This window comes from Rousettus aegyptiacus, unplaced genomic scaffold (assembly GCF_014176215.1).
Source record: "Rousettus aegyptiacus isolate mRouAeg1 unplaced genomic scaffold, mRouAeg1.p scaffold_m13_p_17, whole genome shotgun sequence".
Lineage (NCBI taxonomy): Eukaryota > Metazoa > Chordata > Mammalia > Chiroptera > Pteropodidae > Rousettus > Rousettus aegyptiacus.
In genome coordinates this window covers 29,841,463-29,868,052 of record NW_023416292.1, presented here as the reverse complement: position 1 = coordinate 29,868,052, position 26,590 = coordinate 29,841,463, and the positions used below count along the sequence as shown (strand labels likewise).

At 44.5% G+C, this 26,590-nt stretch overlaps 1 protein-coding gene across 1 annotated transcript in view; it reads right to left on the bottom strand.

Annotated features, from left to right (window-relative positions):
- The window catches only part of SPAG17 (sperm associated antigen 17), a 128,992-nt gene that overhangs the window by 75,263 nt on the left and 27,139 nt on the right, over nucleotides 1–26,590 (bottom strand). Inside the window, exons 4-6 of the mRNA XM_036235029.1 lie at nucleotides 10,674–10,805; nucleotides 2,131–2,317; nucleotides 596–790 (exon numbers count right to left, since the gene is read on the bottom strand). Of these exons, the coding sequence (XP_036090922.1) occupies nucleotides 596–790; nucleotides 2,131–2,317; nucleotides 10,674–10,805 (514 nt within the window). The remainder of the gene's footprint in view (nucleotides 1–595; nucleotides 791–2,130; nucleotides 2,318–10,673; nucleotides 10,806–26,590) is intronic.

Here is a 26,590-nt window from a genome sequence, read left to right as displayed (position 1 = left end):
AAGTTGGACTTCTGAGTCACACAGGCTGAGACGCCACATCCCTGTTTTGCCACCTCTAGGACCTAGGACACACAGCATCGAGGTGCCGTCCCAGAGGGAGTCTACACTCGCCCTTAGATGGAGACCTTGGGGCTCCACCCCACGACTTCCTGCTGTAAGGCCTGGAAGGTGAGGCGCCCACTCTGATTCACCGCAATGAGCCAGGACTAAGCGGAGCAGCGATCCAAGGCTCCTGTCTCCTTGGGCCATCTGGTGACTGTGGCTTCTGGAAGAACAGACTCTCTGCAGCTGATCTACCCACCCTCTGCTATAGGTACAGAGACAGCTGGAATGTTTATGAGAAACATGATTGCAGAACCAAAGTCTTCTGCCCCACGCCGCAGTCTATGTTCTCCGTGGCTACACGGGGACGTAAACACAGAGCATGATTTTCATTTGCGAAATTTACACCCCCTGGCTAGTGCGAGCAGACGAGCAAAGCAAAATCTCGAAAGGATTTAATGACGTACGTGTTGTGTGACTACGTTTCGGACAGAAAATAGTGTTTGTACTTTTAGGATGGTGGGTCCGCTAGGCTGCGTCGCAGACGGCGTACCTTCTGGCTGAAGGAAAACTTCCTGCTGCTGGCCGACTGCCGCCAGGTGTGTCTGCAGAGGTTCATAATTCTCCGCAGATATTTTGATCACGCTGCTCACAGGAATGCCAAGCTCGGTCAGAATCGCTAAGAGCTGAGGACTGTGGAAACCCACCACTACGATGTAATGCTGGGCGCCATCGTCCGGCTCGTCATCTGTTCAGAATGCCAGAAAGAAGAGCGGTGTCATTTTAAAAGAGAGCAGGGGGCACCGAGCCAGTCCAATGGCTACGGACATTACGCGTGCGTTCACAGCCCCTCCGGCTGGCCCAGAGCCGTCCCGCTGGCTGGAATGGAGTCATGTTAGCTGGTTTTCGTTACCACCCTTCCAGAAGGCTGTAGCTATTTTACAGAATATCAAATCGCTTTTGCAAATGAGACATAGGCGTCGCAGGGGGACAAACATACACGAGGCCTGTGGTCATGGAAAATGCGTGCTCGGGCTTTTTTTTTTTTTTTTTTTTTTTGAGTCAGGCTGTAATTTTCTAATCTCTTTTGAGCAACATCTGGCTTTGCTCCTGAATTACGAGTAGCTGCAGCTTTGTGGTATTTTATAAGCAGAGGTGTTTACAGGAGAGGGAAATATTGAATATGGACACGCTCTCTACCAAAGTATTCTGTGTATTTATGTCAATAGGTGCGGATGCTGACTATGGGTTACGCAGCAACTCTCGAGAGTAGATGGTACATTAAAACCTTACATCCCACAATTGCCCGCTAAGATCATTTTAAAAATAGTGCAACAGAAGCACACATTTTTACTTTTCAAGTAATGATTTTTCTTCGATCACTATGCAAATCAGTGTTGACACTGTCCGTGGTATCTGCATCATTTCTTCTAAGTCTGGTCTGTTTATCTGGAGCAGAGAAAAACAGGGGAGCCCAACTGGTGAAGGATGTGAGGGCCTCCCGTCTCGTTTAAACACCATGCGAATAATAACAGGTAGCTCCATGTGAGTTCATGGGAAGGGGGCAATGGATTACTCATAGCTGCCTAATTTAAAGCATGTTTATATCGATAATCTAAAATCAAAGAAAATTCCAGTTGCTGCAAGACAAACTGGTAGTAGGAGAAGCTGAAGTCAGGAAGCCATGCGCTCTGCACGCGCCCACATTAACTGGGCTCGTTTTATTAGCACTGAATTTCACTCATGACAATAATCGCTTTTTACTTGGCCTTCTAATTATGTCTGACTTTTTAAAAATGTTCCCAACAAGGTAGTAAGCTCCTTAGTGGCACCATCAGCTCCTAATTTCATCCTTTATTTGCACCAGGTAAACGTGCCCAGAGCAAGACACGGGCTAACTAAGTGTTTGATGAAATCAGACATGAATTGCAAATGGAAATATGTTTCTGTGGGGGCAGCATGGGCAGCATGTGATTTACGGTTTTATAAGGAGTCAAGAGGCTGGGAAAGACCGAGCACGGTTACTGGAACGATTCCTCGGGTGCTTCCCACGTGACCCGGTGGGACGCGAAAGGCAGCGTCACTGACCGATGTAGAGTCTGCCGTCGGCCTCCTCTCCTCTCCGCTTCAGCTCCGTGGTCTTTTTCACGGCCGTGTTCGCCTCGGGCTGGTCCTTTCCCTTTCCTTTGGCAGCTTTGGCGTTTGTGGCCTTCTTCTCCTTGGGAGATTTTGCTTTCCCTTTATCCTTTTCTATCTTGAACCTGTCTTCTACCACCTGAAAAGAGAGAATACATTTTATTTATTTTTTTCCAAATCGGGCAGTGACCAAGTATCGGCTTTTCTACGGTCAGGCGAATTCGTTGTTTATTTCATTCAGTTGCTTGTTTACTCATCTATGCATTCTTCCAGCCAGGAGAGCAGGATCCCTGGCTGAGCCTAAGCTGGGATGAGGCTCGGCTAGGCACGCGGAGTGCAGGGGTGGATGCGAGGAGATGGTTCGCACAAATGGCCTTCTGGAAGCAGCTCATCCTGAAGGGGAGCCTAGCATGGCCTGGTGCACAGCACGGCTCTGCTGGGAGGCGGGGAGAATGGAGGACTCTGAGGACACTGTGAAGGAGGGGCTTAGGGTCACCAGTAGTCTAACCCTGGGAAGTCTCTATCTGAGTGTTAGAGAGAGGTGGGGTTACTAACAAAACAAAACAAATTTTAAATAAAAAAAGAAGTTTCTCTAAAATCTTCTTAAAGTTTTCCGTAGTTTAAGCAGTGTATAAGCTACTTTTAAAGGTTAAAAGAGTCTTTTGAGAGCCTAGCACTAATACATTATTTTTTATTATAATTCTACTTAAAAATGTACAGACATAATCAGTGGTTGCTACTTGACGCATTCGAATAAGGGATCAACAAAGCATCAGTTGGGAATGCTAATTCTTTACACAATGCTGGGGGCGATGCTTAGATCGCCAAATTCCATGTAAAGATCCAATTTTCCCACTATTTTTCCCTTTTCTAACAATTGCTGAAACGTTTGTACTTTGTTTCATGATGTAATTATGCTTTCAATTCATGTGTCATGAACACAAGTAGGTTGTTTTTACGGACACGAGGTGCTAGCACTGGGTTGTGAGGTGGCCACACGGAAGGTCTTATATATTTTTTTCTTCCACATTCAACAAAACTGGGAACAAAAATAACACATTATTGTAGCAACACCTGGGGCTCTGTATTTTCCTGAGGTCATGAAACCGAATTTGAAAACTCCGTCCTAAGACACTGGAGACGAAGAGAGAGGAAGGCATGTGGCTTCTGGCCCCAGCTGACAGAAAGGAACACAGAAGGGCGGGCACTTCCTTCCTCCCCTTGGGACCCTAAAGAGGGCAGGGCTGAGCATGACCAAAAATTCAAAATAAGCACTCTGTTAGCAGACGGCTAGCTATGCAGTACGCTTTCCAGAAATCAGCATCTCTAATTTGTCTCACAGAGTGACCTGCAGGATGGGTAATTTTATTCCCATTGTATAAATGCAGACGCAGGGCTTGACCCCACGTGCACAGCTGTGACAGAGTCGCCAGCTGGTCTGACGTAAACCCCAGACTCACTTGGGTGCTATGGTTCTGTTAGGCTCAGTTTTTGGTGAGCACTCATCTTCTTTCCCACGCCTGCCCTCCCTCTTTCCGGAGGCTGAACAACACTTGCCAGATGCTCCGTGGTGTCTTCTGCTTCGCTTCCCTCAGCTACCCTTCCTGCTCCGTGCCTCATTCATTCTCCCTCTCTCTTCTGTCTCCCTTTTCATTCCCTTAGCAAGGCCAAGTACGGTAGACTGGAGAAAAGCATCTTTTAAACTCGTTTCCATTAACTCTGAAATTATCGATGTTGACCTCGCTCCTTTTACAAACGCATTTTCAAAATACTTATAAATCTTGATTTACTTCTTTAAATAACTTTAAAATTATAAGAGTAATCATTATTAAAATTTTGGAAAAAATATAGAGAAGTTACAAAAAGCACCATAATTCCACCATCCATCCAGGGACAATGAGTGGAAGAAAATATTTAATACATTGTTCACATTATGTTTAGGCATCACTTTTGCATGCGGAAGCCTCCTACGACGAGGCGGCTCTGGAGAAGCACGGAGATTTCTCCACCAGCTGAGCTACACGAAAGATGTGGGGCTCTTGTCTTAGTGACAACCAAAAATGTATTAGCATTTCACATACTCGGTATCGAGTACTACTTAATTAGAATCCTTAATTGTGTTATTCTCACTTTTTAAAGGGAAAAATACAAATTCTCCCTCTGTAACAGGGCGACCTAGTTATTTGATACTTCAAATAGTTTAGATTGTATTTACCAAATGACTCCTTGATGTCAAGATTCAAATACCTCAAGATGCCTTCAAATACCTGGACAGGTATTCCGTCTGTTATTCCTCGCCGCGAAAAGCAAGTGAGAGCAAAACAAACAGCAAATAATTATTTTTCGTCTTGTTCTTGCAGTTAATACCACACTGACATATTTGTGTGTAGCTGTTTCCTGTATTCTATCAAAAGATCTTCACAGTAAGGTGATTAAGGATATCAATAAGAAAACATGCTCATGGAAGTTATGTGGCTAAGTCACTCCATCGCTGAGTCTGTCTTTGAGTATTACTCTGGTTCTCTTTCAAGGTATCTCTCTGCCTATAAACAGCCTATTCTACTGGTCACAGGTGATGAGAGGACAAAAGGTGGCTGAAAGAAATGTATGGCGTCAAATAAGTTTGAGAGATGATAGATTAAACAATATTAGACAGACTTATTTTCACGAGGCTCCTCCATCTATAATAAGTAACGTGCCATTAAATCCCCAAGATTTAACACAGTGATTCATTTCCAAGTTCATTTGACAAGGGGCCCATTTTTTTTTTTTTTTTTTTTTTTAATGGAAAAGGGTCTAAATGGTTCTGGAATCTACTTTTTAAATACAGGCTATGGGAACATTTTAGGTCCCCATTAATCAAATTCTTTAAACCTATACTAAGGAAATTATCCAAAATGGAGAATTCTATACTACATAAGCTTGTTCATCACAACATTGTTTATTATGAAATAACATGGAAATAACTGAAATGTTCAATAATAGAGGAATGGTTAAGAAAATTATGGTAGTCAATAGACTATCGCAGAACCAATTAATTAATAGATGTGGATGCTTTGGTAATGAACAAAAATTATGATATATTTTAATCTTAAAGAGTTGAATTAAAATTTTTTTTAAATGATTACAGATATGTAAATCTGCAAATGAAACAAATCCACAGAAAGAACAAAGGAATATACCAGTTTGTTAACATTAACTGTAATAAGGTTATGGCATTACAAAAGTTGTTTTCTCTTTTCTATATTTTATATTTATTTTTCCCCCTCTGCCCCCCGCCCCCGCCCCCCACTTCTCTACCAAATAGAGAATGGAATGGGTGGGGTGGAGTCAGGAGCTTGCTCTTCTAGAAGGCTGCTGTGTGGTGCAGAAGACATGAGCCCAGCAATGCACTGGGTTCACGTGACCAAACGATCTCATCTTCAGGATGCTGCAGAAGGTCCTGCAACCTTGCTATCTTTAGGGGGTGCAATTCCTAAGCCGCAAAATCAGAACACGACCATGTCTGGGTGTGCTGGTGGTGACAGGGTGGGTCTGATGTCTGTCTGACGTCAGTCTCCGACTGGATCCCATGTGATTCAGAGGCTTTGGCACCGGATCAGCCAATGCCATCCTACCATAGCATCCAGAGGGCAGAGGGAAGGGGCAAGGACGGTCGGAAGACTCTCAGGGAGGCTAGTTCTAAGAGAGGCCCCCAGAGGCCAGGTCATTTCTGGGCAGCGGGGCAGGACTGGAAATGCAGTCAGGATTCCTTCGGGAATCGGTGGCTCAGTGGTCTTTGTCTTTGGTCAGCTTTATTTCTTCCCTTGACCTGTCCCCACATTTAACCTCAGTATGTTTGCGCAGTGGATAGGGGGACCAGATGGCTGCTGGTAGATCTCTGAGCAAAGCCTTTGCTCTCACAAGAAAACATCTCAGGGCAGGCACTCTGCTGACTGTGAGCCAGGAGTGCCATCTTGCATAAATATTAAGACACACTGGGGAGGGTGTGTATAGTGCTTAAGAACATGGTAATTAAAATCCGACAGTTTTAGATTTGAATCCAGCCTCCAACTCCGAGGAGCTATTTAGCCTTGGGAAAATTACTTTTCACGCCCTCAGCTTCCCCATCTGCAAATTGAGAAAAACACTCGGTACCTCATAAAGTTATTTAGAAGAGTAAATGATGAAACATGTAAAGAGTTTGGTATAATACCAAACAGACAATAATGGCAGATGATTATTACTATTAGCTGCTGCAGCTGTAGCTATTTGTGTTTAAAGATATTGCTCAATTTTAAATCTGTATGCTTCTGCACATTTTCCCTGAAGTCTGTAAAAAGTTTTCATTAATTCAAAGCATCTGAATTAGGAAAGTACTGTTTTATTTTCAAATTTGACAGCCAGAAAGTCATTTGTTGTTTAACCTGAATTGTTGGATTTTATTGTTCTTTAGATCCAATAGTTCTATTGGTGGTACCCTTATTTTGATAATCCAGCCTCGAAAAATTCCGTCCAGTTACTGAGGCAAGTTATTCCTCTCCCGAAACCACACGGGTCCCTCTAAATTGAGTTCCTGCTCTTCCTCTGTTTGATTTCTTAAAATAGTTTCTGAAGATTTTAACCACAACTGAATCAAAACTAACCAGCCTGTAATTTCCTGGTACGTCCCTATGGCCTTTCTTTTAAAACAACACACACACACACACACACACACACACACACACACACACACACACACAAAATGGCATTACACTGGCTGCTTTCCAGTGTTTCGGGGTTTTAACTGGAATAAGCTGGAAAATGTCTGTGAAAGTTACCCCAATTTCTCTTCGTGGCTCCTTTGGAGCAGGCTCTGGGTTGTTTGCGGCATCATCATGATGTCTTATCAAATCCAGGTGCTTTTAATTTTGAGGTTTTTGTTTGTTTGTTTTTAAGAAAAGTTTGCCAATACCATCTCTTCATAATTCTTTAATGCATATCTCCCTTTTCGTCTAATACCTTGGAAAATAAGGCAACTTGTACTAAGTATACAAACCAAAAAGAGAAAAAACTGTTTTGCTTTTATACAAAAGAACTGCTAAAAATATCCAAGAAAATATGGACTAGTTATTTGAATTCACAAATTAAAAGCACAATTTGAATATATTTACGTGTTTTCCTAAAATCTATTAAAATGTTCTGAACTAGATTCAACTCAGAGGCAGAGAAAAGATGTGGTTTGACTGATTATTACAATTGTTAAATTTTTTTGTATGAGTCATTTTTTATCTTTTTTGATGATTAAAATGTTTTCTTTTAGTCTCGATATAATTTAAATAGTTTGATTCACAATGAAGTGTTTTAGTTTTAAATAAATGTTTATAATTAATATGTAACATAAAAAGTTGGAGTTAAAAAGAGGTAAAAACATGACTTATATCATACTATATTTAGATAATGACTATATTAAAACATGGATCAGAGTAGAAATGAAGCAATTTATTTTAAGTTAGAAAAAACATTATGAAAATATATGTACCCACTATATTGCTTCTCTAAATGTTTGTTTCAATAAATGTCTGTTAATTAACAACAGATTGATAATAAGAAACTAAAAATGCAAAATAAATGTTGAGATAATGATGTATATAAGAAAAATTCATTTCTAAACAAGTCACTTTCTTATTCAGATTTTAAGATGTAATAAAATCTAATTTGGGATTAACCGTATAAGAGTCATATTCAGAAATTCTGAGTGCTAAAATATACTTATAGAAATACAGTATATTATCTGTATGGTATAAGTATTTGGAAATAATCAGTAAGATATTTCCAAATAGATAAGTTTTCAAATATATTCAACTTATTTGCTATTAGAGACAGGCATCTGCCTCCCAGAAATTCATGTGCTAAAGGCTTCAAAACTATTCTTCTAAGAAACAGCCTCTATTGTATTATTTTTTAATAATCTTTATTAGCCAGAAAACTTTCTTCATGATCCAAGGAAATGCAATGTTAGGCATAGCCCCAACTAAAGTGTTATAAATTATTAAAATCAGTAGAATCTTAAAAATTATGTTTTTACTGTATGTGGCAATCAGAATTATATTACTTTTAAGAAAAGTTTTGATTAAAATGAAATTGAATATATCGTGATACATTACATTTGTTTCTGGGGAAAAAGGACAGGGTCCAAATTATGCTAATTTTTGTCCACACCTTGTCCCTAGTGTTTCCTATAATTACTGCTATAGGTATTTTTTAAGCATTCATTTTTTAAAAAAATACAATTCAGAAAATTCTACATAGAACATACGAAATGTTCTGGGTCGTACAGATATAAACATCATAATTAGCATTTAAAAGAAAACATCTACAGAGATTTCACTAGATGTTAAAAAGCTGAAGAGACAGTCACGCCCCTTATAGGACTCTCACCCTGGGTTCAGGGAAGAGAAGCAAGTTGAGCGAAGTCTTCTTTTCTTATTTTCATGTCCTAATCCACAGCATGGTGTCAGTTTTGCATACTTCATACTTATTTTGCTTTCCGCGAAACTGCCTGGCTGATGAGCATTAACCTAGATTGTTGGGCAGTGTTGTTGAAATAAACATAGATTATATCATCCTTCCAACAACTCCTTTCATCTTTATCAAGAATATTTTATGGAAACTGCTCCATTCCAATCACGTTTCATCACTTACTCATATGGTTGCTACACAGATATTTGGGGCTGGTGTTTTGGGAACACCAGCCCCAAATAGCTGGCAAATCTAATAAAGACATCAAATTAGATTATGCCATTCTTGGCTCCTAATTGTGCGAAGAGCTCTCTTGCGTGTCAATAAATTTTACATATGTATACAAATATAAATTTATATATATGAAAATGTAAAATATATTTATATGTCTAAACTTCAAGTCCCAATTCCTTAGGACTCTTGAATTTTCAACAAATAAATTAAGATTATTTCCATATCTTCAGAATCTTAAAACTGTATTATTATAGTTCACAATGCAAAGAAATGCTGAGAAAAATAACAGTGCAGAAATATGTTCATATTGTTTCTAGCTTTAAAACTTTTCCTGAGCTTCCAGAATATTCCGTTCACTGTTACTTAAAATTCATCAGCTGAAATTTAAAACCTACTCCTATTACAAACAATTACTGACTTAAAATAGCTGGCAAATAAGTAAACTGACACTCTAACCTGTTAGGTATATTTGTTGGTACCGTGAGAAAGTGCCAAGCAAGCAGAAGGTGCAGGAATTTTCACAGGACTCAGTCTACTTTTTATAATTCAGATTCCTATGTGACGTTGGAATTTAAAACGGCAAGAAAAGATGTTTCTACAGTTTCAAATTTTCCAATTTTTCTTCTGCCAAGTTTTAATGTCTCTAAGTATTTCTTAGGGTACAAATCTCCTGTACATGATGAAAAGAGCTTCAATCGATAGAAAACTGTAGTATCGACTGTGTTCGTACGAGCTGAATTTTCCTGGGGAACAATGTCTGCTGCCCTAATAAGATACTATACGGAAAAAACTCTTTGAAAAACATAAAGCCCAATATCGCAAATAGAAGCTGGCGTTATCATTTTGTTCTACAATTATCCTGTCAAAAGACCGATTCGAATAGGAAATCCAGATTTTGGGTCTTGCAAAGGGGAAGAGGTATAATTGGAACAAGTTCGCTTTTTTCTTTTTCCATGAATCAGTATCACCTCTTCCACACAGGGGCATGAAGAAACAACTGAGACGTAAACCCATTTCAGACACACATGTGCATACGTGCGCATTATACACGTGCATTCAGGAGCATCCGACTTTCCGAAATATTTCACCATGATTTGGAAAACGAGAAAAACACCTCTTATTTTGAGCGATGATAATAGCAAATGGATTTGAACCTGGCATTGCTTTGCTGAAAGTATTTTAAAATATTTTTTTCAGATGAAAATATGAATCTTTGGGAAACACACAGATCGATTTCCATAGGCTAACCGAATGAAAAATACACAGGTGAAGAAGTAATCAGACATATAATATGGGAGCAGAAGTGATGGATTGCTGCTAAAATATTCAGATTATTAGGAAGGTGCAGATGTAGCCTATTACTTTAATAAACACTCCTATTGAATATCACATAAAATATTTTAAGTAGTTAGACCCTGACTTTGTGAGCTTTTTTCCAGCTTTTTGTATTTACCTCTCTTGACTCTCGGTCTCTCCTTGGTTCCCTTCTTTGTCACTAGCACATAAACAGACTGCTTTGCAACGCAACCTCAGGCACCAGCCCTGGACATTGTCATAGTTCTGCATGAGGGAACTTATTTTTAATGGGCGTGCCTTTGAGAAAATATAATTGCTCCAACAGATCTCTGGATAGCCTTTTCCCTAAGAACCCGAGAGAACGGCCAACCGCGCGAGGTGACACTGAATTGGCAGGCGTATGAAGGGAAGACGTGTCCCTAGGGAGACCTGGCCCCTTTCGCCTGCCACTCGCTGTCTTTAGAAACCCCGCCATTGGACAGTACCTTCTTTTCGTTTTCCCGTCGCTGTTGGTCTTTAGATTTAATCTGGAGAAGCTGAAATTTCAAGAGTTTCCCTATCAGTGGTAAGCTTAATTTCTCTCCACTGTCCATAATTGCTTTTGCTGCCAGTAACACCTGTGAAGAAACACAATTATTAGGAAAGGTGGCATTTTTACCTTGGGCACAGTCTGGCGGTGATGGAAAAGATGAAATGGCATTTTGGTTTCGTAATATTTGTCTTACTGCGAAGATGCCTCTTTGTTGGCCCAAAAAATTAGGGGAAAAAGCCCCTCAACGCCATAGAAAAGGGCATTTATCCTCTACATAAATTGGGTTGTTGGAAAATTAACTTCTTTTCCCAATAAGGCAGGGAGTGCCTCCCACAATGGTGCTGGACTCCAACTCTCAATAACAGGTAGAGGCAGGACAAGGCAGGGCTCTGAGACTGGGCGACAGGTCAGTTTCAAGCTCTATAGAAAGACTGTCATTTGGCACAGCAAACAGTCTGAAGTATCAAACTTTCACTTATTAGTACATGAGGCATTAAATAGGGTTTTATGATAATAGAAATGACTATGTTAGCAGTCACTTATTTCTTGGTGACCAAATTCAAATGAAAGATAAAAGATGCCCAGCACAGAGGCGCCGCGTGAACGCCGTACCCCTCCCCCTCGCGATTTAATGTTGATCCTGTTGGTATGCAGCCTAATTGGGGTGAAATAAGGTTGTTGAGTTTTCCGTGGGTGACGACAGCCACTAGGCACATACAGCTGTATTGTCCAGATGTGTGGCACTGACAGCCTGTTTTACGACTCCGCTTTTTACAGCATGTTTCCCCTAAATTTCACACAACTCTCCAACATCTGGGTCCTTTTCCTTGGAGCCCTATAACCACTTTATTTACTGCAAAAAAAATAAAATCATGTAAAATATACCATAAAAAGTTGTTACGTGTTTCTCTTTATTCGTGTTGTCTCTCTAATAAAGTTCACCTCTGGCGGAAGCACTGTCACGAAAGTAACCTTGTCAAAGTGTTTTTCAGCTTTTGTTTTGAAGCGAGCGTCAGATTTATTTATAACCGGGGGATGGATTAGGTGTCACTAAAAGGTTCTGACATGTTGCTTTCCTCCCCCCTCGGAGCAATCACTCCTCCCGGCGCATATGGTGTCAATTTCAGACCCTCGTCCCAGACAGTGATGGCGCACACTGCATCTCATCGAGCGGCGGGCGTCCTGTCTGAGGCTCCAGCAGCTCTTGGTCAGGGTTTCCCGACCGATCGGGTTCCTCCCGACTTTCCACTTTGCCAAGGGAAACAGCTGGAAGAAAGGGAGATGGCAATGTGGCTTCTAGCTGCAGCAGGCCCCGTAGACCACCACGTGCCAAAATGAAACCGGACCTCTTCGGGACCTCACCGGGCTTTCCCGCACTGCATCGCGGGACGGGGAAGCCGGGAAAAGGGCTCCTTGAAAGCTTCCATTTCTGAAGCCCACAGGAACAAACCGAACGTCAGAGAGCTGCGTGTGTGTCTGAGCAAACACCCTCCATGAACGGAGCTCCTCGCTTTTTAGGAGGGTCTGCTGCTAGCCCGACGTAGGGAAAGGGACACGTCGGTTGTGACCCCTGGGAGCAGGAAGACATAAAGGGACACCTGCAGAGCCTCCCCGCTGACGATGGCCAGATTCAAGAGGGAAGGGGATCCTGAGGGAACGAACGGTCACGCGTTGACTGTGCAACGAAAGCTGCCCGGCTGGGTCCGAGCCCATGGGGAGACGGATTTGGTTTGAAACGGCACCTTTTGGTGCCAGCTAAGCAGTGTGCTGACCGTCGGGCCGCTTTGTGATACCTGGTTCAAAATATACAAATTTGGGTTTTCGAAGCTCACAGCCGTCCAGCACAGGGCAGGCGGTCCCCTGTGATACAAACGGCAGCGCTGGAGGGCGTGGTCACCCGACAAAGCTGCGGGGCCTCATTTCGTGCTGGCCCGCGAGAATGGGGTGCTCGCCCGCGTCGGGGCGGCTTACGTGAAGCCTGGCGTCGCGGTCACGGGCGGGACGTCTCTGGAGTTGCTTTCTATCCCAGTGTCTCTTCTATGACTGTGACTATTACCTCGCGGTGCTAACATGTACTCAAAACACGACAAAACGGGGCAAGGTATCTTGCCGGCTATACAAGTTATTTCTGGTCCATCTAAAATGGTCTGTAGAAAGCTGGGTTTAAAATAAAAAACTGGCACGGCATCGACATAATGATGATATGCTACTGTGACATGGGGAGATTTTAGTGACGAGTGTCACTGAAATAGCTGGGCACCCATGTCCTCACGTCACAGGGACACAGAGGAAGTAGGAGCAGTGGCGGGGCACGGCGGCACTGAGGAGAGGCTGCGGATGCTCCTCGCAGCCCCAGGGGCCCCTGTAAAGGCAGAGTCCACCCCCGGCACTCCGGGAGACAGGCGTGGCGGCCCGCGTGGCACCGTCCGCGACGGCAGAAGTGGGGCCTGCTTGCCCTTTCCCAGGGCTGCGACTCCCTGGGACGTGACGCCCACACACACCCTTTTCTTTCTGTGCTTCTCCCAAAGGGGCTGACAGTGTGAATCCTTGGGTTAACTGATGATAATGAAAGTCCCTGCTGCTCAAAATCTGAGACTGCCAATTTTATGGTATTTAGGTCATCCCCAGGAGAGGCAGAAAGAGCAAGATGTTTACGAATTAATTTCTGCTGAAAATTCTTTCTTCTTACACTCCATAATTCACAGTTCACCCAATCGGGAGCCAGTAGTTTGGTGTCAGATGAAAAAACGAAATCCTTAGAGGACTTTGGTTTGAAGCATAAGTCTTTGAAGGAAGAAAACAAACAAACCAAAAAAAAAAAAAAAAAACTGCAGAAGAGACAGAATTAAGCGGAAAAACAACTTTTCACACAACCTTTCAGAACGGCCTTCCCTCCCTTGCCTTACTCGTGTTAATTGAAATGACAATCAAAGCTCAACCTTCCAGCATAGTAAGTGTTGTTTGTCCAGTATTCAGTAATGCGTATGTGTGTATCTGCGTGTATGTATTTGTATGATTCCGTGTATGTACAGACGTGTGTGTGTGTTATCCCCGTATGCCTGTGTCTTTATGTGTATAGGTCTGTGTGTGTGCGCGTCTGGGTGTGTCTGGGTGTGTGTGGTGGGGGAGGCAAGCTGACAAGGGCTTGCAGGTGTTGGGAGGACAAGGGACACGAGAGAAAGTGGGCGCAGTGAGCTGTCAAGGGCGGGGGGTAATTAGACAAAAACACAACTGAAGTCTCAGCAGAGACCTCAAAACTACGCAGAAAAAGTCCTAACTGAGTTAAAATCTGGGTTCTCATCGAGCCAAAATATCAAATAAATGAGCCTGGCGTGAGTCAGAAACTTTTACAAAAACGGAGTCTTATGGGCAAATGAGACTCATTAAAACATATGAAAACTGTTGCCAGGCGAGGCCTGTATGTGTCTCCTGGACTCCTCGGGCTGCCGGGGTCTGGGCCGAGCTCCCAGAGGTGTTCTGTACGGGGGCAGGCTGTTATAGGAGCAAATTCAGCTTCAGAGAGTGCAGCTGAGGCAGGAAAGCATGCCTGTGTCTTATCGCATGAAGATCTTATTTTGAGGGTGATGTCCTTTTTCTGTTAGAAAGTATGTGATTCTGAGCACACTAAGAAATAAAAATATTTCCCTCTTTATCACTTACTTGGCTCAAAGACTTATGCCATATTTACTATCTAATGATCTGATCCAACAAAAACATACCAGATGAGCCAAATTCTTCCCTGCCTGGGGGCCAGGCCCACCCACAGACGCTGGCGCCCTCCCTCCCCTCTTCCCCCCCTCCTCTGGGGTCCCTCCCCACCACATCAGTAGTTAGCAGAGCATCTGCCTGGACAAGCACTTAGAACTGCTTCACTGATTGGAAATCCGAATGCATGTGTACAAGTGCATGTATACACATATACACATAAACACATATGCATACATACATATGTATGTGTGTGTGTACATGAGAGAGAGAGAGAGACAGAGAGACAGACAGACGGGGGTGGGGGCGGCTTCCATGAGTGTGCAGCCTGCTTGCCTGGTGTGATCACAGGGAGGCACACGGAGCAGCCTGAACCACTGCTTAATTTGCTGCATGTTCCATCCAGGTGAGTTCTGAGGAAGGGCGGAGACTTCGGATCTGCATTTCTCTTGCCTGGAACAGGCCCTGACGAGGAGGTGAGGGAGGAGAGGGAAAGGTGTGGTTGTGTGGGGCAGAGGGGAGAGGGGCGATGGGAGAGGGCTGGGAGAGGGATGGGGTGAAGGAAGACTTTCCCTCCAGGAGCGAGCAAGTCCTCCCTCAAAAAAAAAAAAAAAAAATCCTTCGGTTTCGACGCCCTCCTTGAGGGCCCGCGGTGCGTGTTCCGGTAGCTGGAATGATGCACAGAACAGAGCTTCACAGTGGACCCATTCATTGTCCTTGGGTCCACGACTTAGGGTTGGTTTGCACATGTAAAGGCCTCGGCAAACAGGTGCAGAATCTGTTAACCCGGACTCAGTTCAGGCTGGCACAGGGCTGAGCAAAAAGTTCTGGACACACAGGCGAGCCCTTCGTCCCTCCCTTCCTTCACCGGTATCACGTTCTTTGGGGTAGTTAATTTCCTTAATATACGACAGATCAAGGAAAATGCGTTCCCAACCCTCTCCACCATCCCCTCTGTAATCACTCTGAACTAACTCTTGCATATCTTCATGGAATTTCCTGTACATATGTAAACATAAATATGCATGTCCTTTTAGATTTTAATATAAATAGGATCATCCTTCCGTACTGTCAAACGGTTGGCATTTTTACATGTAACGTGGCCTGGCGCAGCCGTCTGTGCTGACGTGTATTGCTGGCATATGTGTTTCAAAATTATTTGCACAGTCGTCTACTGTACAGGCTTTTGGTCATTTACTTAACCAGTTTCCTATCGACGGACATTTAGGCAATTTCCGTTTTCTTCCTTCATTAAGTACATGTGCATTTTAAATAGCTATGGAGCCTTCCAAACTGGCATTCGAAAAGTCAGCATTTTTGTCACCCCCACCCCCCCGCACCCCACGAGATGAACGGGTTTGCTTCCCCGCCCCATCACTCACACTGGGTACGCTCCCATTTTTCTCTACCTTCCATATCTGACAGACCTCTTTGTGATGATGGAAGTGTTTTTAACCTATGCTGGACAATACGGTAGCACCAGGCACATGTGGTTATGGGGCACGCGAACGCCAGGCTAGTATGACTGAGGAAGTGAATTTTCGATTTTATTTTTAATTGGTTAAAATTAAAAATTAAATAGCCACACAAAGCTAGTGGCTACTGTTCTGGGGCCGGGGCAGGTCCACGTGACAGTGAAAGGTGAAAAGCGCAGCGTTTCAGGAAAGGGGCGCGAACACAGCTCGGCACGTCGGGGAGGGATGGAGGCGAAGAGAGCGCTGCCGAGGAGGGCAGGGCTGGGGCCCGCGTGCGTGCACTCGTGCCTGCGCGTGTGTGCGCACACCGCCTGACCGTGCGCGCGCGTGCACGGGTCTGCCCACACCTGCGTCTGTGTGCATGCGCGAACGAGAGTATGCGTGTTTGTGTGTGCAGCTGCTGCCTTTGGGGGTGATGAAGACTGTCCAAAGGCGGTATCTAAAAATATCGTTAAAACGGAGATTGCGGATATTGGAGAACTAATAATAAGAGAAGAATACTGACACTTATACTGGCACCTTAAGATTGCTGAGTAATTATCGTTTCTAGCTAGTTATCCTGCAGAACGCAAGCACTGTGTTTATCGCTAAACACAAGTCATATTCAATATGTGTAATTCATCAAAGAAAATGACGTAACTATATGCGCCCTCTTCGAAGTTCATAGCTTAAGTAGCATCATTCTTTGCTTATGCAGTCTGTTCTTATATACATGCTTATAACACTAAAAATCATAGAAAGTATTGCCACAGTGTGCATGTGTATGTTTCGTAAAATTTTCAACGTTTAGAGCGAAAGGCTGCTTCACATGACCCGAATTCTGCATATTTGATGAAAAGGAGAGAAGAGCGGGTGACCTGCAGACTGAGAAGGCCCGCTTGCGTGGAGAGGCCCTCGCGCGCAGGGCTTCACGCTGGGGATTCTAGTTCCTTTGCTGCAAGGGATGATGAGCCGACCAGCTGCTGAAGCATAACTACCAACGCGCAGAAGCACACGCTGCACTTGAACCCCGGCCTTCTCGAATGCCAGCGGGCGGCCTTGGGCAAGTTACTCAACCCCTGTCACCCTCGGCTCTTTAAACGACAGCAGAGATTCTCAACAGGGGCACCACTGACGTTCGGAGCCAGGCAACTCACTGTTGTAGGAAGTTTTCCTGTGCTTTACGGGATGTTTAGCGCATCCCTGGCGTCCACAGCTGTGTGCAACCGAAGGTATCTCCGGACATTGCCAAATGTTCTCTGGGGGACAAACTTGTCCCTGGATGAGAACCACTGATCTACAGAAAGAGACCACGAACAGTTCTGGCCTCATAAGGCTGTCCTGAGAAGTGAATGAAATAACACATAAGAAGACTCAGTATGGCGAGTGATACACGCACGGTAAACCCTCGCCGAGACGAGAGCTTAGCGTTACCGTCCTTACTTCCAGGGCAGAACAGGAATTCTGGAAGGCCTTCCAGTCCAGATTAGGGGAGAGAGAAGGAACGGGGTGAAGTGCATCGGGGCAGGCGAGACAGTGCCCTAAAGTTATTACCAGCTGGTGGTAGCCACGGTTCGCCTTTCGTTAAACCCTTTCTCTAGTCTAACAAGGACAAGTCAGGATCCATCTACGGAAAGCAGAGATGAAAAGAGAAGGTGTAAACACGTATTTTGTTATGGCAGCGGGTAGAGGAGGAGGAAGTTTGCTCTTCTTAACTTTTCTAAGACGTGAGATGGGGTTATGTGAACGTGGTCAGCAGTTGCACGGCCTGCCTTTCCTGATCCCTCTGCTCCCCCCTCCTCCGTTCCTTCTGCATTTACTGAGCGCCAACTACACTGCAGTCATTGCATTACTTGATCCCTTACATGTCTAGTCTATGCAATTCACATTTCTTAAGTCATGAATAGTTTCCAATGAGGCATAATTGGAAAAACAGCTGGAAGAATAAGGGAAGCAGTGAGAGGAGGCGATGGAGACAGAAAACGAGGAAAGAGAAGAATGGGAATGACCGAAACATATTTCCTCACTTGGGGCAGAGGAAAAGAAAATAATCAAGCAATTTTAAGCTGTCTATACATAAATTTAAAGGTGACTGAAAACACAGGCTCCACATAGATCACAGTGTCTGCCTAACGCAAATGGAACGTCAGGAAAGTGCTCAGACCACAGTTTGGTGAGAAGTTTGTAATGATGATAAATGTCCAGAGCAGGTGACTCCGCGATCATTTTCAGCTGTCCATAATTAAACTGGTATCCATCTCTCGACAATGTCAGGGCTGTACAATCATTCCAGTCATTGGACCTCTTACATCTGTGCTGAAATGAAATAATATTTGGCAGTAACAAGGAGTCACTGAAACTAAATAAACAACTCCTTTCAAGACTACATAAAAGTTGGTAACATAATAACATTTGACAGGGATTAAGACCTCTTTGGGGCTGTAAGGAAGTTTCAGAAGCAACAATAACAAATACATGGAAGGTAGAACAGATCTTTGCTTTAAAAGACGTGTGTAATTTGAAATGTGATGAATTTCCCGAAGGAGAAGTACATTTTGAACACCTAACATGCACGTGTCGAAAAGCACAGGATTCTAGTTTAGGAACATTTGTTGGAATTATTCTTCCAAAGAAGAAACAAGCAAAGCTTCTCTTTTTTATATTATTATTAGCGTTTTGTTTTTTTGTATACCCGCAGAATATATAAAGGCACATGAAGCTTAATGTGATAATATATGGAAGAATGATGCAGAGTTTCAGATGTGTATTGGCTTTAGGTGTGTATTAACAGCATATGATTCTATTACTATGGTGGTCTCTTTTTTTGTTTTAGACCAAGATCTTTTCTTAGTCCCAATGCTCCCACCCCTCTGAAGTTACTCTTGCTTCTTTCAGCTTGTAGTGAATGCTACAACTGAACAACCTTACAATTTTTTACAAAGTTGTCCTGAGGACAGCATGGATGGGATTTCTACTGTCCTGCTGGGTAATGAATGTACAGTGAGATAAGTTCTTGGAAACTACAACTTGAAGAAGTGAAACAACATGTAACGAAACCAATTTTACCACAGGCCAATTAATATAAACAAGAGTTATGTTCCTACAACATATTTCTGGTCGCAAAAACATCACCAAACTTCTAAATCAAGACCCCAAACACTTCCACTATTAAACATTAAAATAAATGTAAGCTATATGTATATATTTTTGAAAGATGAATAAAAACAAGTGATCTCACGACTTTCTGACCCGCTGGGCCCAACCGTGGACCTGCCACCCTTCCATCCATCACGAGGTGCACTTACACACACACCCCGACTCACTCAGACTGGGACAACCTGGACCCGCCACCTCACCAGACCGCACATCTTTGGGACGTGGAAGCCGTAGGGCCCAGAGAAAACCCGCACACACATGCGGACAACGTGCAGACTCTACACAGACGGTGGCCCTGGCCGGAAACCAACTTTTTTTTTTTCTCAGTGGTATGATGAAACGACATGATTCAAGGACGTGCTATATCCAGTGCATCAGCTCTTTCCTCTTTTTCCTTAAATACTTGGTTGCCCACATTACCAAAAAGCTGTCGTGTTTCCCTTGCTTGATCGTGGGCAGTGTTCTTCACGGCTGTCGTTGCCTTCTAGCTTTCGATCCGTTCCACACCTGCCCCACAGAGAGGGCTTGTCCACTGAGCTTCCCCGTCCTCTCCCGACCTCCTTGACTCATTAGTTATAGAGGAGGCGTGCGAGGTACCGCGACCTGCTGGCTGGCTCCTGGGAGAGCCCTTTACGGGCAGATGGGTGCTGTGTAGTTTCCCATCAGAGTTTCTCTGGTGTGCCCTGTGGACCACTCGCCTCAGAATCCCCGGGACCCTCGTTAAAGATACAGATCGCCTCGGATCTACCCCCAAACCTCCAAATCGATCTCTGAAGGTGAGGGCCTAGGAGCATGAAAATTTCACAAGCCTTTAAAGGATTCTTAAATCTCCTTGAGTTTCAGACCAATAGAAAAGATTATTACATGCTGATACCAGGGTGACCGACTGCGGGGCGACCCTAGTGGACGCTTAGTACTAATTACTGAATGAACAGAGTGCGGGCCCTTGTGAACCGTGTTTCACACTGCTCGATCGTACACGTTACCACGGCAGTCCCGCTCCGTCACGCGCCCACGTGTGGATATCTGTGGCGGCCCGGAGTCGCCCGGGGCCCCCTGGAGGGGGCACGTCGGAGGCGCGTTCCGTAGCTGGGCTGTCCGTGTGCATGTCGGAGGCGCGTTCCCAGAGGCGCGTTCCCAGAGGCGCGTTCCGTAGCTGGGCTGCCCGTGTGGAGCGGTCCTGGCGATGTCCTCTCTTCACCGTCCGACCATTGAGACGCGGCCACTCTGTCGTAGATTATTCCGCCCCACCCCGAGGCCCCGCGTGTCACTCATCCGTCGGACGTCACCGAGCGCGCGCTGCGTTCCCTGCACTGGGGGTGCAGAGACGAGAGCTGTGGCCCCTGCCCGTCAGGAGCGCTCAGTCAAGGGACGGGCCAGCCCCTGTGCACAGAGCGTGCCCTGTAGTACCTGGCGCTTTGCCCGGTGACGGGCGACGGTGCCGTGGTCCATGGGACAGCATCTCATCCAAGCTGGGAGAGTCAGCAAAGGTTTCCTGGAGGTGTCACTCCTGAGAGGGTCTTGAAGGGGTCACGGCAGCGACCATGGTGGAGGCCAGGCGGTGAGAAATGGCTGAGCGAGGAAAGAGAGGGGAAGGAGCAGGCAGAAGGACCTAGGCCATAAAGAGAGGCTTGTTCCAGAAACCAGGAGTGGCAGGGAGCATGGGGTGGGAGACTGGGGGACGGGAGTGGCAGGAGAGTGGGGGAGGGGAGGGGATTGGGGGGAGCTGACACTGGAGAGTAACCAGGGGTGAGGCCACCAGGGGCTCGAATGACATATTAAAGGAATTTGGATTTTTATCTTGAAAGTAATGAGACACAGAGAATTTACAGCAGGCAAGAGACACGATCAGATGTACAGAGGTCTCCTCGAGAGTCTTGGCGTGTTGTTGATCTTCAGTGACAGTTCATAGGAAGCAAGAACTCAGGCTTTATTAGACGTGTTGGTGACCCACGGCAGACGTCAAAGCCCCCGAATGTGCGTTTCGGAGCTCGCCCGTTCCTCCCCCGCAGCTGACGCATGTCCAGCTCCCCGTGGTACTCCCGTTTGCCAGCAGCTGCAGGCCACGATGTGAAGAGCAGGCGAACGAGCCAAGCTTTTTCTGACTTTTCCCAGATCGCTGTTACTTGGGCAGAACTCCTCGGATTGGAGATGTAAATACCCTGAGAGCAGAGGTCCTGTCCCTCCAGCACTGGGAACAGTGCCGGCACGGCGTGGGAAGGGGCGAGGCAGAGCGGCGCCACGTCCAGGTCTGGGCTGGCCCCGCGGGCCGTACACAGACACAGGTGTGGCTGCGTTTCTCCAGGGGCGGGCTCAGACGGCGCGTCCTGTCCCGGGCTCTGCTGAAGATGCCCTCAGGAGATCATCGCTGTGGCAGGGGTCTAGAACCGCACTTTTAATGAGGTCCCCAGAGGATTTCGGGGTGTGCCGCTTTGAGGGCCATGGACACGAGGCGCGGGGAAAGGTTAGAAGCTGGAAGGGCTCACAGCAAAGCGCCTCCTGCGCCAGCTCCTCCCGGACTCCCTTACCTGCGATGGCTCTCCGCGAGTCCCACTGCCCCAGCCCTCGTCAACGGCCCCCTCGCAGGGGCGCCCTCGTTAGCTGGCCTGCACCTGTGCGCTTCTCCCCTGGCCCACCTTGGACTTGCACCAGATGGCTGTTTCTTCCTTTCTGTAGCTCTCGGGACACCTAAGATCTGTTTGAAATCATTTAAAGCAAATATTCCCCATTCTGAATTTAGACAATAGAGGGTTCCCATACATTATCAGAAGAAATCTGAAAACGAACTTACATAATCATTTCACGTTAATCAATTCCATACTCACAAAACATAGCCGATAAAAATATGATTAAACATTCAACCCTACAATTTTTGCTTATCAAATTGACTAAGATAAAAAAAAAATACAAAGTTGAAGAGGGCATGATTAAACAGGAAGTATTAGAAGGGATGCAAATTGGCACAAATTGTCTCGAATGCATTTTGACAATATGTGTCAAGAGCTTTAAAAAGATTTATATATGCTTTGATTCAGTAATTCTACTTCTTGAAATTTTTCATAAGGAAACAATCAGGGTCATAACTATTGGTAAACAGTCTAAATTTAGCAAAAGGGGGAGTGATTTATTAAATAAATTATTAAATAGAGACACGCTTTCTATTATGTAGATACTGAATATGGATTTTGAAAAAGGCTAACATAATATGTGAAAAAGGATGATAGAAAGCTTCTGATGCTCGCGCCCTTCATGATGACATGGGAGAGGCAGGTACAAACGAACAACCACAGTGGACCACAGCAGGATGAATTTTGTCTAGAGAATTCCAGGAAAATTTCTTAAAAGAAATGGCATTTGAACAGGGCTATTTGGCTAACACATGAAAATATCTAGGTCTAAATTTTACATAATTCTATTCAACTTGCAGATGAAGGAATATAAAGTGAATTAAGTGCTATGATGGCTAAAAAGAAAGGAGCTAGTTACCACAAAACTGTGGCTCATCAGAAGAGAGAAAGGGACGGGTGCGTGTGTTCATTTATGGAGCAAGGAGGATGTGCTTTGAGACAGAATCTCGAGACTGCACCGTCCGCCATAAAACCTGGTACGGCCCAGTCCCCGTTTTCTGTCTTTTCTCGGAGTAACCCGAGCTCCCACGGGCTTCTAGAGGATATTCTAAATTAACTTCTGCCAAGTCATGCTTTTCTTTTTCCCATCTAATTTGGTTTATTGTATTTTATAACTTTGTGCGAAGTGGTTAATATTCTAATGGGGAAGTTTTTTTGCCTGGGGAATGACTGATTAAACCTAATTCAAATTTCTGAGACCAAATAAATGTGCCCGCAGAAGCCTGTGTTCGGCACAGTTCTTCCAGAAACTTTAAGACAAAGGGAAGCATTTCCTCAGTACTAACACGAGAGGACACTCCCAGAACACGCTCTTTTGCTTAGATCCATTGCTTAGCAGGTTAAACTTGACAGTAGGGACTGTGTCTCGAAGAGCTTGAAGTGACAGGGTGAACCTTGAATTTGGGGTCAGACTGTTGGAGTTCCAAGGCGGGGCTCCGGCATTATTAGCTGTGGGCAGCGGGCAAGTGGTTACCTTGAGACTCTCCTTATTTGCTAAATGAGAACAGTCGGGTGGAAGTCGGCCTCACAGGTTGTGGTTGGGATCAAATTTGACACTGCGTTTGAAAGTACTGTGTATTCTAAAAAGCATCTTCCAAATGTGGGTGGTGGTTGTTATTCGTGTTTTCTTTAGGGGTGCCAGCAAAGGGCATTGCCTGTTTGAGAAAATGTCATGTTCCAGAAAATGCTCATTCAAAAAAAGACTGACTGAATGAATGTTGAAGAGGTTTAGTTTCCAGAAATTCACTCGTGGTCAGGCAGAATTGCTCCCGGTGACTTGCATCATCACCTGAAGCCTCACCCCACTCTCCCTGTACACACGACACCCCTACAGGCTCCAGCCTTTATCTCCGGTAGATACATGCACACTGAGAGGAGACCGGATATAATGGGTTAACATTCCGAAGATGCGGTTTCATTTCATTTAGACCAGGGTTTTATGGACTCTGTGCCTGAACTCAATAGGCGGGGCGCGGGGGCTATTTTTGGACAGGCAGGATTTCCAGCACCTCTTAAATCACATCACAGGGCGACTGTCTGCTCCACCTACACGCAGGGCGGGCCCGCATACATAAAACAGGACACCAGCCCAGGGTGAGACCGAAGGCTCTTTCTCCATCTGATGACTCACATTTGTCTATGATTTCACGAAAGAAAGGGAGAGCGCCATACACAAACCTTACCCATCCAATCCATTTTCCTGTGCCTGCTCTAAAAAGGGGGCGGGGGGAGAGTGAGTGAGTGTGTGTGTGTGTGTGTGTGTGTGTGTGTGTGTGATTGAGAAATCCAAAATGAATCTCTATAGGAAACCCCTGACAGTGTTCTGTGGATAGTTTCGCACAGGGAATTGAAACAAGTTGGCAGGAAGAAGAATTCTTTCTGGATAATTCAAAGCAGACATTTTACTGGGGGAAAACCAAATTAGAAATTTGCTGTCAGTCCTTGAAATTTTATTAGTTATAAAAAGTCATATATTAGCCTCTCGCATTAAATTCTGATAGGATCTACCCTTTTCCCCCCTCAATCATATTCCTACGGGAACCAAGACCAGCCCCTCGCAGAGGGCACCGGAGGCGACAGCGGCGGCCCGCGACTCTGCCACGTGTCACGAGGCCGGATGCACTCTGCTTCCCTGCCACTCCGGAAACAAACGACAGGGTAATTGGTAGGACTTGGGAATATGAAAATAACTAGATGGTCCTTCTGATAAAGCAAACAATCCAGGAAGTGTAAGATTTCCTGATGAGTGCGTGAGCCAGAGTGAGTTTGCCTTGGAAAACTCTTAACAAAGGCCACTTAGGAACATGGGAAACGGGTCAGTTTTTAGAGCACTGGTGTCCATCGTGTTCTGCGGGCCTTGGCCGCCATCGGCGTGCCAGAGATCTCAAACGGAGATGAGCACTGTAATCCGAATAAGAGTGAAGCTGAAGTATGAAATTTTGAAGGAAGGGTTTTATTGAACAATTTCACTTTTTCTTGGTAAGAATTTTTGTAGAATTGGTTTCTTATGTTTCAAGGTACTAAACTTGTAATAACATACATTTATATATTTCTTGAAGCGATATAGAGACCATGTTTTAGTTAACCTACTTTATCGTGCTATTAATAAGGTGCGAGGGTTTTTGTTGTGATTTGCTTTCGTTTTTGTTTTTTGCTTTTGGCCAATCATGTTTGTGAAACAGAAGAATGGATGGATTTTAATATATAAACCTCTATCTCAAATACATTCATTCAAATTAATATTCACTGAGTATTCGATATGTACAGTAACTTTTCAATAAATATAAATGAATTTCTAATAGTCAACTCTCCCACCTTTGGTCTGGTATTTCTGCTTCCTGTCCTTATAACCAAAGATTGAGGAAAGAGTTAGAATTTCAGAAATAGAGGTCGCATTAAAAACATGTAGAATCATGAAAGTTGTTACCGCATGTCAGCTTCAGCCATACTTTCTCTCCCTCTCAGGAAACAAAGCCTTCCATATTTTCGTCGCATCTTTGACTGTTTTGGTGAGCGTTCTGTCCGTCCCACTCTCCCCTTTCCCACATACCCTGTCTGGGGACCATGCCCCTTTTGGCTGAAAGCTGTGAACAGTAAGCGAGGTCAGCCACAGAGCTCCATGATGAACAGGCTCGATTATAACAGGAATTAAATATACAACTTCTATATCAGACTTGCCACAAGGTATTCAATCAAATGTCATGAAATAACAGGACATAAACTTACTGTTTATAAAATTATTGATTATGAGCTCTTGAGGGCAGATACCAGGTCTGACTCAATCTTGTGCCCTTTTTACGGAGTGTGATAGAAACTCAGTAAGTGTCTGCTGAGTGAGGAGCCAGCTGGGGTGAGTGTATCTGCTTCCTCCCTTAGCCCAGGGTGAGAAGACAGACTGAAAGAGAGGGAAATGCAAAAGGAAGATAACACTAAGTAGGTTTAGGGGGCTCTGAGGCATTGGTTTTTCAAACTCTTTTGGACCTATAGTTATAGCAAAAAAACGTTTACGTCACAAACCACACACATACACACATAGCTGCAACCAACTAAATTTCTTTGTAAACCAATGGGTTTTCACCCACAGTTAGAAAAATCACTGCATAGAATATGGAACGAATGAAGAGAAAATGGAAGGGATCAAAACTGCTAGTACCCAGGACGTACTACTGAACTACTACTGTTGAAGTGGTCCACACGCCACTCCTTGAAGTCTTTACCGGGAACTCTCACTAGTCCTTCCTTAATAAATTTATTCCTTCAAACAACAAACATCTTGCCAGTGCTTACTCTGTACCAGCACTGAGCTAGGGACACAAAAATACAAAAAATGAAAAAGACTAAAAAACTCTGACTTCCTTTTTGACATCTCCTCTTAAATCTCTCAGATATCGAATTTAACCTATATCCCAAACCACACTTCCAAACTCCCTCCAAATCTAAACTCCTCCAGTTTCTGTATATCTAACGGCATTTTCACTCAGTTTATCAAGCCAGACTTCAGAGTCACTCCTGCTACCTTCTTCCTCACCCCTCGCATGTTGCTAGCATCACTCTGCTGAGTCCCCTCCTAAATATACTTTGAATCTATGTGCTCTATTTCCACCTGGAATTTCCTAACCGATCTCCTCGCTTCCAGGTTAGCCTCCTGCCTCCATCCCAATTTACTCGGCAGCAAAATAATATTTTTAAAAAAGGACTCAGATTGTATCGCTCTCCTCTTTAAAACACCTTATGGCTTCCCAATTCCTATGAAGCAAAAATGTGAACCCTTAACAGAGACCTGCTGATCCCCGCAGATCGGGCCGCTGCCCGCCTCTCTCTCTCTGTTTCAGGCACGCTGGCCTTTTTCATGCTTCGCATGGGATGGACACCCTCCTCCCCTGCCTCAGATTCTTTGCTCACTCTGTTCCCTCTGCCGGACCATTTTC